This window comes from Thamnophis elegans, chromosome Z (assembly GCF_009769535.1).
Source record: "Thamnophis elegans isolate rThaEle1 chromosome Z, rThaEle1.pri, whole genome shotgun sequence".
Classification (NCBI taxonomy): domain Eukaryota; kingdom Metazoa; phylum Chordata; class Lepidosauria; order Squamata; family Colubridae; genus Thamnophis; species Thamnophis elegans.
The window spans coordinates 90,245,127-90,258,458 of NC_045558.1; the positions used below are offsets into that span (position 1 = coordinate 90,245,127).

Sequence of the window (13,332 nt, forward strand, 5' to 3'; positions counted from 1 at the left end):
CCGTTAATGCTCTACTATAGCATACTATACTATACTATTGTAAAAAATTTGCAATGTTTAAGAAATATAGTAAATTGCAATTGATTTATTGTAGTTCATGAAAGTTCAGACAAACTTCGCTGTAACACTTCTAAAAGTTGTCAAGTTTTGCATAAAGCTTAGCAGTTTGTGCTAAAAATATTTAAAATTATTTTTGTAATTCAGGAAATTTAAATTTGAGGAAGCTTTAAAGTGTCAGAAATGCTTACAAAATTATTTTAAACTTACTGCAGTAGTGTAGAATTACAGACTGAAATGCATATGCAGGTTAAAAAATGTGTCTAATTACTATACGCAGAGCTCTCAGAAGATATTGTACATGTCTGATTTGTAATGGGTCACATTGTTATTTGTTTTGACCACTATATATCATACCAAAGGAAATAGAGACCGCTCTGAGTATTTTTGACTTACATTTTCCCAAGAGGCAGAAAAGTATTTCATTACAATTGTCTGGATGCCTCTTGAGCAATATCTACAAAACTTCATTATCTTTAAATATTTGGATACTTCGATAATTCCGAACAGTGTAACTGAAAATGGACATTGGGAACAAAATCCAGAACCTCATAAATCAATCCTTCCCCCATCCCCCAATAACCTAACAGCAACAAATAATACCAGCAACAGAAAACATTTGATTTCATCACTGGAAATAAAAAAAATAATTTCTCATTCTGATTAAATATTCTTAGTACAATGTTGACTAAATTCCTATGTAATAGTCAATTATTTATATTTGTTTGAATTTATTAGTTACTGAAGTCCAGTGTTTTGTAAGAACAATGATTCCCAATAGATTTCTGATTGTTTTTCAAACTCATGAATCAATATACAGTCAATAGCTTACTCCACTCATCCAAATTTCTTACTCACTTTCAAAACTAAGTTTCTACTTGCAATGAATTTATAGATTATATAATAATGTTCAATTCTTTAGTCTAAATTTACTGTTTTTAAGAATCTTGGTAGGAAAGAATAGGCATGTTTTATTATCTCAGTTTTATAATTATAAGGAAAATCTTAGTTTTTGAAAAAAAAAATTAAGAAATGCAAAATGAAACATTTAAAAATAACTACTAAAAATAGCTCTGAAAATGGAACTGCACATGGGAATTTGCATGTTTTCTATTTTCTATTAGATTTAGCTGCAATTAGAAAGTAAATGGAAGAAGGCTGTATCATAGTCCCATGCAGTTGCAATCAAAACAAGAAGAAAGGAGCTACATACACAAACACCGTAAGAAAGGGATGCATATACTTCAAATTGAACTTATCCAGATATATTTCAAGGCTTGTAATAGACAATAATATTGAACCCTTCTTTATCTATTATTAAGGTTCATTCCTGGATTACTAGAGATGTATCACTCTCAAAATGAGATAGGGATTGTAAGAGATATATAAAGGGCAGATTTAAGAGTAATCAATTATGAACAAGGCCAGATTAGATTAGATTAATTTGCTTTAAACTCTTAAGTGGAAGCCATTTTAACGTGATGGCACACTTTCTAGCCCTCAAAGACTATCAGCTTACAGAAGTGAAAATTACTGCACTCATGATCTTTATGAAGTAACTAAATGTTGCACCCAACTGTTGCTATGTAAGCAGAACCAGCATATCAAATACTACTTGCAGAAAAAATCCCCAAGAAAGAAACTTTGTAAATAGAGATTTGTCTCAACGGTAGTAAAAGCCACTAAAATTTTCTGAAATGCCCTGCATGTGATAACACTGATTTCCTTAAAACAAAGGAAAATCAGAAACTCTTGTCCCATGAGTCCCAGAATCCTGTGGAAATAATTGCCTAAAACTATGCCAATTAGAATGTGGAAGTGGTCAAAAAAACCATCTGAGAGAAATCATTTTCACTGGAGAATCTCACATTGTAATATCTGTGCGGTACATAAGGATGTTATTGCTTGATTCTATCAGTCTTAAAACAGTACACTTATTCAATTGAACACTGTATCAGTTCAATTAGCTCATCAAAATCTGGAAAAGATTTAGCAAACAGCTATCCATTAGTTTGCAAACATTAATGCTGTGTCACATATTGCTAGAACTGTTCCTTGCAAGTTCAGACCATAGCCAAAAGAATCTCAAACCATAAGCCTATATCACTCCCTATATCCATTAATAGCAAAGAACATTGATCATTTACCTGTAAAATGTCTTGTTGCAGAAAAACTGTCTGTCTGTTGGTCTCCCATCCATCTATCTATCTATCAATCTTTGCTTAATTGTGCAAATTAAACTCTTCTCTCCCCTAAAGGATATAGCAGCCAGAAAGGGACTGTGGTGAATGTTGTTTGAACTTCATATCCAGGAAAACTTTATTGGTAAATTCTATAACTTACTTTATATGCATTGCAAGTACCAGACAAAATTATGATCCTTTCAATATTGCTATTTCTTGTTAGCTCTCTACAATACTGACCCTACAGTAGATGCAGTAGAAAGACAATCCTTGTCCCAGAACTATACAGATACAAAAAAAGTGTTGTCATGTAGCATTACTCCACAGAATACACCATGATACTCCTATTCCACAGAATTTCTGTCTTTGCAGTGCAGGCAAGGGAGATTAAATATTGGAGAACTTTGCTGTATTATAGAAACACTATGACAAAAGATAAGGAGTGATAGTTCATTTTCTTACACATATTATAGATCATGCTACTAAGGATGATTCTCCTTTCTCCATATATATCTTAACAATTTCAAATTTTAAAGAGACGAAGTTGAGGAGCAAAAGAACACCTCATAAAATGCTTTCATTGCCAATATGGAGCTAGGTCTATAAAGAGAAATGAGAAATGTTTTATTAATGTTCATGTTTTTTCAGTTACAGTGGTTGTGTGGCAAACGTGTTAATTTACCTTTTTTCTTCTTCTTTCCTTTTGCCATGGCTGCTGGAAAACCAAGCATGCATGCAAAATAGGTTTGTCCAATTCTGTTACTTGCCTGCTAAGGGTTTGTAGTACTGTAGTTGTATCTATTTCCATCTCAGTGTAATAAAAACAAGAACCATTAGGAGACTTTTAAAGAGCACTGTGGTTACAATCACTCTTAACAAAATTTCATTCAAAGTCAACTCTTTCTGAATCTTCATAATGTCATCTTATTAGGATTAGTTCTATTGCTCACTAAATTATTATATTTATAGAGGAAAGAAAAAGTATTCAAGCAATGTGTGTTTCAGCATATATGGTAACATACTTAGGAAGCAACTCCTAGCTGTGTAACCAGGTATATAAGTGCACAATATCTGTTCCCCTGGTGAAATGAGTTTGCATAGTACAGTGGTCAGCAGCTACCCACCAATAATAAATCCACAGTATTACCCAATACTGATTTACCTTATATGGCTGTTCTCCTTGATTAGAAGACTTGCATTATAAAATTTAATAAAGGGTCTTTAAGCTATCTGAGTATGCTTGTATGTATTCTGTAGGCAACATACTCTGATGGCTTTCAAAGGCCAGCTCCAGATATGCTAGAAACTGTTTAAGGGAGGTTTGAATTTCTGTTTTCTCCTTTGTGGTTTTTTTTTTTTTTTTAGGAAAGAGTAAGATTAACCTTTTCCTAAATTCCTTACACCAATAGCACGCAATAGCCTGCGTGCTATTGACAGCAGCTCCCCCACTCTCCCCCCCATCCCCCCAACATCCCTGTTTTTCCTTAATGAAAAGCGCCCCAGCAAGAGAACCTGCTCTGATTTGTAGAGATAACATCCCGATACTCCCAAAGGAAAAGAAGTCACCTCTTCCCGGGGAAGGCCTTCTCATCCTATCTTACTCCGTTACCCACCTACAACACTCTCTTCGGGCTCAGGGTCCGGTTCGCTCCCAGGCAAAGGCACAGGGAGGAGCGACTGATGCCGCGCGTCCCTCCTTCACAGTGATACGGGGCGGAACCGGATGTCTCTAGCGCGCCCTCGGCGGGGAGGGACGAGCGCGCGGCGCGCGCAGCCTTCACAAGTGGCCAGATGTGGGCGGGGTCGCGATTACCACCAGGGGCCGCTAGAGCGACAGCAAAAAAGATGCTAGTTTTAAATTAACGGGATAATAGCAGGTTTTAAGTTTGACCGGAAATTCTGGTTCTCTCCCGCGCTGCTTATGTTATCTATATTTGAATTCCTTCCTCCGCTGTTTTCCAGAGGCAAGAATTTCTGTTTCAGCTGCAAACAATCAGGAGCCTGCGTGCTATTAACGTCCTTTGAGAACGGTTTCTGTGATTCCCTTCTTCCGAGAGACATTAAAAAAAACCCTGCACAAACCTCATTTCCGGTTCTGATCAGGATTTTTTTCCTATCTGGGCAGGCAAAATGGAATTATTCTTGAAACTGTAATTCTAATCCATTTAAAGACCTCTATCTTTGTAGTGCTTTGAAATGATCATATCCTGAAATCCTGTAGCCTTACTCATTCTGTTTATTATCCAAATGCCTGAGGAAAATATCCCTCAAAATTGAATATTTTATACATACAAAAACAGAGATTACAGCATTTTAGAAGTGAAACTCATACAATAGTGCAATTTTATAAATCCGATTATACTCAGGGTCATTTCAGAATAAACCACAGCAGTCCAGAAATAATTTATTTTAAAAGAAATTGCTATTACCTGCTATTTTTGTAGCAACCTACTTCAAAATATTCTTCCAGTATGTCCATAATTATTTTTTAAAGTACACTATTCCCTAAAATAGATCAGATTATGAGTGACTTTAACTTTATGGCATGGCTGAGTTTACAGGTGTACCAGAGGAGTTATGAGGGAAAAACGGGATGGAGTGACTCACCCACCTAGAAGGGAAACATTTGATTCAGGGGACTACCATAGACATCTGTTCATTGAATTGGACCCATCAAGGAGAGAGAAAGCCACCCAAGTTCTATGCAAAGAAAGACATTGCATAATCGTACTCTGCGTATTGCCCTTAGTCTATTTCACTGAAGCTGAAGTGAAACAAGTGTTAAGGGCTCCCAACAAGCATTGGAGTGATGGGGATATAACAGGGTGAGGGAGAAACATGCTTTTTGAGGTATAATTTTGTGAAACATCTTTGTAGGAGTGAGTGTGGATTATTAGGAATATTTCCACTTTCCAACCCAAATCCTTCAGCATTCACCTGCGGGGAAAAAATAAGTAAAAGCAACAGGGAGAATGAGATTTGTCTCCCTTTCACTTCTTTTTCTCTTGATATGCCTCTTCCTTGCTTACTTCCATCCATTAGATTTTTGCAGCTTTACCACAATTTTACTGAACATCAAAGGCTCCATATCCAACTGTTATTGACTCTTTTAATTTCTCTGATTGTGAGGCTAAAAAGGAGAATCAGGTGCTCTCCACCTGCAGTTCAGAAAGCAACAGGCTGCCAGCTGTCTCTCAGTGCAGACAATTACTAATTGCTAGTAGTTGCTGATTCAGAATATGACCTTGGGAGAGTGCCAAGTCCAAAATCCTATTTTAGCTAAAGAAAGGTGAGTGCTGGAGATGGCATAACACTTTATGAAGTGGCATTATATGGCTTTATCAGGTTATATCCAAACTGCTCAAGACTTGCCTCTTTGCTCCCTGCTCCCTAACTGTTCATTCAAGTTTCTCCTGCTGCTTACCATGGGACTTATTGACTTCTGTGGAACTATTTGGTACTCAACCTATAAACTGTTTTAAATTTTCTTTCACCATTTCTGCTTCCAAAATCTGGCTAGCAGATTGTAGAAATGGCATAATTATGAGGAAAATAACTCCATTTATTTTCTTTACCTCTAAATAACTAGACCTTTCTGTATATCAACATTTGCACCCTAATAAGCACACTAATAAAGTTTCTCAAGTGTAACTGCCATGCTTTCTGTGTGCACTAGTCCAAGACACAGATAATAACATCCACTAGCTGTGGCACAAAAATGTCCCATTTGCCACTTTTAAAGGACATCTCAAGATGCAACCTTTGTCTCACTAGCAGTCACCAATTACAGAGGTCACCTAAAATTGTATTTATCTGTTCCAGTTTTAAAATATTTTTTTTGTTTTCTACACTGTAAAGGCAGCTATTCTATTCAATTGTACTTGCTTTAAAATAACATTTTCTCCCTTTCCCTACCACTTTTTTTGCAACTCTTTGCTTATATCATTTATAGCTTTATACACCATCTTTTGTTCCTTAAAATTCTCACCTTTAGCCAATCATTTAGTTTTCTCCTTTCTCTGAACCCATAATTTTATTGCTTTACCAGACACATTTCCAAATTAACTTATTTCTATTTCATTTTAATGTAGTGTTTCTGATATATTCAACTTTCAATTACAAATAAAAATATACTGCTATACAGAAGATTCTTATTCACTCCCATTTCCCTTTGTTTTAACATTCATTCCTAGCAACAAACTACATAGTACTCACTCTGTTCTATCAAATTAACTTATCTAGATATTTCCTTATTGAGGATAAACAATTCACTTACTTTGCGCTTTTCCATTCTGCCTGCAAGAGAAGAGCTGACTAGAAAATGGCCAGCATCTGTACTGCTGCTGTCCTTTTTAAACCCTTTCCCTAGCTAGCACTGTAACTTTATCTAGAAAAGCGGTGCTGAGAAACAGCTGGTGTGATATGGGGAGGGGTGGGAGTAAAGAAGCCTGAAAGTAATAATTTTCTCTAACATATTCGAAGAGTAGTGGGACAGGAGTAGTAGTAGTAAAACTCACAAGGTATAGTTATAGCAATGAAAAAAGTAGTATAGTGACGAATAGCTTGTGAATGTTTTGTGTTGGCTCTTTTGTGTTGACCCCACCAAATTGGGTATAATTAAAAGAACATTTGCTTTACCTCGTAATTTCCTATTTCTACTTCATTTTAGTTTAATGTTTCTGCTGTTTTATTCAACTTTTAATTACAAATAACAATAAACAGAAGCACTTCTTATACAGTTTTCCAGTATTTGAGAGGCTTTCACAGGGAAGATGGAACTGATGTATTCTCCAAGGCACATGATGTAGGATGAGAAGTAATGTGTGCAAGCTTCTTAAAGAGAGATCCAACCTAGGATACATTTTCTGACAGAACAATTTATCTGTGGAATAGCTTACCTTCCAGAATTGTAGGTGCTCCATCACTGGAGCTTTTCAAATATAGACTGGATAACTAAGTGACAGGGATGTTAGGAAGTCTGCCTTGATCAGGGGGTTGGATCTCCCTTCCAGCCCTATAACTGTGTTCTATTTTCCCTTATTTCAATGTTCATTCCCTGTAACAAATTACATAATATCCACTCCCTTTTATCAGATTGACATATCTAGGTATTTCTTTAGTAAACATTTTTATTGAGGAATACAAGTTAATTTACTTGATAATTTTTCATTATTTCTGTGTAAATTGAAACTGTTCATGTTCCTGTCAAATACAACTACCTTGATTTTTAATACATTAATTTTCAGATCCATATTCTTGTTTCCTCACACAACCTATCTAAAATTAACTACCAATATAATCAACACTATGACATAATTGATCTGCATATTCATACTGGATAAACTAACCTTATTTATATAGGTTACACGGTATAGGGTTTCCTGCCTAGGCAGGGGGTTGGACTAGAAGACCTCCAAGGTCCCTTCCAACTCTGCTAAAAATAAAAAATAAAAATATTTTAGTGTTGTTTCAGTTATAAGTATCTCTTATTGCTTCATCATTCTTGAATTGTTTCACATCATTTAGAGGGGTTTTTTTTGGTCTTTTTTGCTTGGACATTAATATTTATAGTATTTCATCTCTTCGCATGAAAGACATTTTCCCTTCCTGAGAATTGCCCACCAAAATTAATGGAGAATTCAAGATATCATTAGTTCAGAGACTGAACTTCAAAATTTTAGTTTTTAACTTTTAAAACCATTTGTCTCCCGTTTTGCACATGGCGTGTCACCTCAATGTTTTAGGGCAACAATTTAAGAATAGTGTTAATAACATATTGAGACATGATGTGGGGCTAGTTTGAATTTCTGTTTGCCAGATCGTTATTAAAAATATCCCTTGAATTATAGAAAAGTTCAATCTTCATTCATCTTGTTCCAATGCTTTCCTTCGTAACCAAATATGGAATTCAGAATTTAGTGGCAAAACCGCCCTGCTTTCCATTGATTTGATTGCATTTTAAGTACTGAATATCTAAAACGATGAAAAACAACGTAAAAGCCTAGTGTTCTGCTTTTTAGAGGGTTGCGCGTTCGGAATTTGACTAAAACTCAGATGCTTTACACCGCATACAACAATCCACTGGGAGAAGATTAGAAAGATCTACTGAAAACGGAAGTTCCGTCTATCAACTGCTAGTTTCTATCTCTATGGTGACTACCGTGGTGCCACGTCTTGGCGCAAGCGCATTGGAGTTAATGCTGACGGTTGTTGACGGGGACGTAGTGGGGTGTCGCGGCCTAAGGATCTGTGGGAGAGCGACCACGGTAACAAGATGAACTTCTTACGGGGCGTCATGGGCGGTCAGAGCCCTGGACCTCAGCCGTCCGGTGCTGATACGGTAAGTTGGACAGTCTGGCAAAGAAAGTCCGGTTTAGGACTCTTTTCTCTGCATGGTGAGTCGTAGGACCCTCTTCCCGGCAAAAGCCCTGCTTCACAGACCCACGTTAACTGCGTGGCGATTTCAATGTTTTTGCAGAGCTTTGACAGAAGCTTTGAGGGTGGATATATCTTCGAAGTAATCCATTTGTGTTGTACCTGTTTCTTTATAGTAATACGTAAAAGAGGTTGTGTCCATGTAAGCAAAATATATCACAATGAAACACTGGGGTGATAAAGCCTGGTAAATATTGTATTTAGTACAGTAAGTATATCTTTGAAAAACAATGAGCGGATGAGCTCAATTTCAGCCATTTCCATCTATTTTCCTTAATTTGCCACCTTAGCTTCTGTAAGCTGAGGATCAGTGCTGCAGTCACCCCCTTATAAAATATAAATGCCTGTGAGTCTGCTATGTCTTTTTAAAAAATCTAATGTCATTTCAGCAATCAGCCGAAGAAAAGAGCACTTCTATTATTATTAGTTGTTCCTAAGAAATAATTTTATTTTCATTTGTGTCCCCATATTGATAAATTATGAATATAAAATCATTTATTTACTGAGTTTGTTAAAAACATATAGTACAGTATACATTTTTGCGCAAAAGTTTTTAAATTTATAGATATTGGCAATAAGAACACACAAGACCTGAAAAAATTACTTGAAACATGTATTTAAACATGTTATATCTTTTTGTTCAGCTAAATGGTAGCACCTAGCCAAACTTGGCTACAAAGAAATCTCAGCAAAGTCAACCTTAGTTAGTACCTGATGCAGAACTACCAACATATATTAGGGCTATACTAAGCTGGAAAAATAAAAATAAAATAAAGATTTAAAAATATATCCTGGAATAAGGTATGTAAAGCAAATCACATCTGTATTCTGCTAAAATAATACATATGTTATATGTTGTGGGAATTGAATTAACTTAGAGGCGAGCATTAACAAATTACTTACCATATTTTCCCCACAGTTGCTGTACCTTGTTTGTATAGTGTCTTCAATAATATGTCATGTTTTGTGTTCAGAAAAAAGTATGATCATTGTGATTTGGTGTGATAGCAAGATACTGGGTTCTATTGGTAATTGGATTTGGATTATTTGCAAAAAAACCTCAACAGTAATTTTTGATTTTCCATTATTTTAACAGCAGTAGCATTCACACCCTACCTTACATTCCCTAATACAACAAATTAAATAGAAATTTGGATAGATAGTTGGTTATACTTTCAATAGGTAGCCTATTGTTCCAGGAAGTACCATTAAGTTTCATCTCAGGCGTGTTTATTGAATAGAACCCCTGGATTCTAATTTTTAAAACATATTAGATTTTGTAATTCTAAAATCTTCCAATGCACTTCATAAATCTATTTTACTCTACCTTCGGATTAGGAAAAACAAGGTACTATAAATAAACAATCCCCTGAAATTATATTACAGTTCAGAAAAAAGTATGAGTATTGTGATTTGGTGTGCAGATGAAGAGTGCACTTAACAAGTAGTAAAATAAATAAGCAAATCAGAGAATTTCTTAAAAGATGGATTTTATTTTTTTCCCTACATCCTGCCTTTTAATGCAATTCTCTTATATTTTAATATCTACATTCACATCTTTCTAAAATATTCTGCACTGAAGAATTGATTAAAGCCTCTTAGACAACACAGCTGTTCACTATACTCTCTAATCCTCTGTAATTATTAAAAAAGCTGCAACACTACTAGAGAACATGTGGTAGGTTCCCCATCCCGGTGCAACGGGGCCGGGCGTCCACTACATGAACGTGCACAACATGCATACATACTTACCGCCCATGACGCTCCAGCTGCTCAGCGGAGTGTCGCACAGGCGCCGTACGCTCCATGTACGGAAGCTCCGAAAACCTCAAATACCGCTAAGGAGGGCGGGTGGGTGGGCCCTCCAGAGCTCCATACCAGAACAGTATCTGGTGCTCCAGCAGGCACCGGTACGCCCGTACCTGGGCATACTGGTCGTAACTCACCACTGATGTAACATGACTTTTAACTAAATTTTAGTGCATATGTATAAAGGAATACGAGAACGTTTTTAGAGTAAGTTACAAAGAGATAATAGAATAGCGCATAGCTTTTTGTTTTTGTTACTTATTTTTTTCTTTTTATAACTTGATTTTAAACTTAATTAAAAAATAAATAAGCTTGAAACATTTCTCTCAGTTGATCCACCATTTTTGAGTCCCACACAGGATTACTGAACAATAAATTCAGTATGATTGTTGAGTAGAAGATAATATGCTGTGACCTTTGATAATATTGCTTCATCTAAGGCAGAAACAACATTCTGCTTATATTCTGAGCATATTTTGTTGACTTGAGTTTTTTCACCAATGTTTCTGCAAAAGAATAGTTCTACCTTTCTAAATGTTGAGGTGATAAAAACTTATGGGGGAAGCTGTTCCTGAGTGAGGGAACTCTTTTTGACAAGGGAATTTTTTTCAGTGTATGGGAACCATAGGCTTTCCCTCCATATTAGAAGGGCAAATTCTACCTGGACTAGATGGTTCATAGGTAACAGGGACAAGGAAAGTACTGACAAGTACTATTCAAAAAGCAGTTGTAGTTAATAATGTTTACATTTCACAACAATTAAGCTTTAAATGGCATTAAACCCATTTTTCCTGGAGAAAAATGTGGGTAAGTTTCAAGTCTGAGAAGAGAAGATGAGTGAAGATAGATTATTTAATTCTTGTTTGTCTGGTAAACTTTCACTGTAATGCCCAGTTGTTTTTACCTGCAAGAAGCAAACATATGCTTATTATGAATGTATTTTCTTAGAATGATTTAGAAATTTTAAAAAAATATTTGCTTGCTTTTTTTTAAATGTGTTGATTATGATTCTTTTTTAAAAATGAAGTAATAAAGCTTAGGATCTAGTGTAAGACTTAACATGTGCATGAGAAGAAAAAGAACCCATTGATAAATAATTCTTCTGATCTGTTTTATAGATTTAGTATGGCTGTCATCATAAACTGGCAAATCCTTTTAAATGCCAGCACAGAGAACTTTGCAGTAAATACATTACAATGGAGGGAAACTAATCAAGGAGAGAAGCAACACAGAATTAAGGAGAAACTTCCTAACAGTGAGAACAATTAACCAGTGGAACAGCTTGCCTTCAGAAGTTGTGGGTGCTTCATCACTGGAGGTTTTTTAAGAAGAGACTAGACAGCCACTTGTCTGAAATGGTATAGGGCCATGATGATGAACCTATGGCACGTGTGGGCACACGTGCCATTGCCAGATGCTCTTCTGGTTTCTGGCGCACACAGCTGGTCTACATGGGTGCCAGAGCACCAGAAAAAGTCTTGAAAGTGGCCCGGAAAACGCCCCAAAACCAGGCCGTTTTCCAGGCTGTTTTGAGGATGCTTTTGGGCCAAAAAACTGTGGAAATGGCCCGAAAAACAGCCTGGAAAATGGCCCAGAAAACAGCCCGAAAAATGCCCAAAAAGCAGGTATGCGCCCCATGGCCAGCTGGTCTTTGAGTTTCCGGTGTTCTTGCGCACGCATATGCACGCACGTGCAGGTTTAGGTACTCAGTGCCGAAAAGGTTTGCCATTACTGGTATAGAATCTCCTGCTTGAGCAGGAGGTTGGACAAGAAGATCTCCAAGGTTCCTTAAAGCTCTATTCTGAATTGAAAATTGAATTAAAATGAATAAATTTTTGAAGGACTGCTGATATAGTGCTTAAGGTGATATAGAGCAGTGAGTCCCAGGTTTACCCTCTATTATGAAAGCTTACTGTGTGACTTTGGGATAGTCACTCTCTTAGCAATATACCTCATGTTTGTGAAAATAGATTATATATCTCATCTTGGAATTCTTCTAAAAAAGTGAAATCTAAATTTATTAAATAGATACAAGACTATTCCTTGAAAATGAAGAACTAATATCTAATAATCATTTTAGTAATTATTTAATAATTTTAATTAAGGCTGCACATTGCTTTAAAACTGCACAATGCTGTACTGTGGTTTTGCACTTCTGTATGAATCCATCTAGCACATAGTTTCAAATGAAGAATTCCTATTTTTATAAAATTGTATAAATTCATATTCTTTTAAAACTGTAATATATGACCTATACCATATTTAATTTTGATTTCAATCTGAGATAATATGTGAGTAAATTTTTCTGAGCTATAAAGGCCTTTGAATTTCAACATCTAAAAATCTTAATTTTTGAATAATTTTATTTCTGTTTAGATTCAAAAATTATGTGATAGAGTGGCATCTTCCACCTTACTTGAGGATCGCAGAGATGCTGTACGTGCCCTTAAATCTCTTTCAAAGGTATATATATATATATATATATATATAAATATATTTCTAACAAAATTTCATTTGCACGTGGCATCTAAAGTACATTTGATAGAACATGATAACATTTTTAAAAAAATACTTGCTCTGTTTTTGACAGAAATATCGTTTGGAAGTGGGAATTCAAGCTATGTCTCATCTTATAAACGTTCTCCAAACAGATCGGTAAGATTTGCCAGATGATTTTAAAATATACAAATAGGATCTTCCAATAATAAAATCTTGAATTATGAAATTGAATTATGATTGTAATGTAAGAAATATACTCATGAGAATCAAATTGATCATTATCTGTCCAGTGTTTTCTGCAATAATGGAGTATTCTACTTTAGTATATATAAGAAGCTTCAGAACCTAT

At 35.6% G+C, this 13,332-nt stretch overlaps 2 protein-coding genes across 7 annotated transcripts in view; one reads left to right on the forward strand and one right to left on the reverse strand.

Moving 5' to 3' along the window:
* G3BP2 (G3BP stress granule assembly factor 2) overlaps positions 1 to 3,969 on the reverse strand; it is a 46,005-nt gene extending 42,036 nt beyond the window's left edge. The window contains exon 1 of one of the 4 annotated variants that reach the window (XM_032236849.1): positions 3,807 to 3,969. Coding sequence is in view for 2 of the 4 variants with exons in the window: in XM_032236850.1 (XP_032092741.1) it covers positions 2,923 to 3,048 (126 nt within the window). In the remaining 2 variants the exon portion in view is untranslated. Of the gene's footprint in view, positions 1 to 2,922; positions 3,656 to 3,806 lie in introns of those variants that run through there. The other 3 variants (XM_032236848.1, XM_032236850.1, XM_032236847.1) reach the window with 3 other exon arrangements.
* A 4,450-nt stretch (positions 3,970 to 8,419) lies between these two features.
* The window catches only part of USO1 (USO1 vesicle transport factor), a 57,105-nt gene continuing 52,192 nt past the window's right edge, over positions 8,420 to 13,332 (forward strand). The window contains exons 1-3 of one of the 3 annotated variants that reach the window (XM_032235214.1): positions 8,420 to 8,580; positions 12,861 to 12,947; positions 13,075 to 13,139. In XM_032235214.1, coding sequence (XP_032091105.1) covers positions 8,515 to 8,580; positions 12,861 to 12,947; positions 13,075 to 13,139 — 218 coding nt within the window. In that variant the 5' untranslated portion in view covers positions 8,420 to 8,514. Of the gene's footprint in view, positions 8,581 to 12,860; positions 12,948 to 13,074; positions 13,140 to 13,332 lie in introns of those variants that run through there. The other 2 variants (XM_032235215.1, XM_032235216.1) reach the window with 2 other exon arrangements.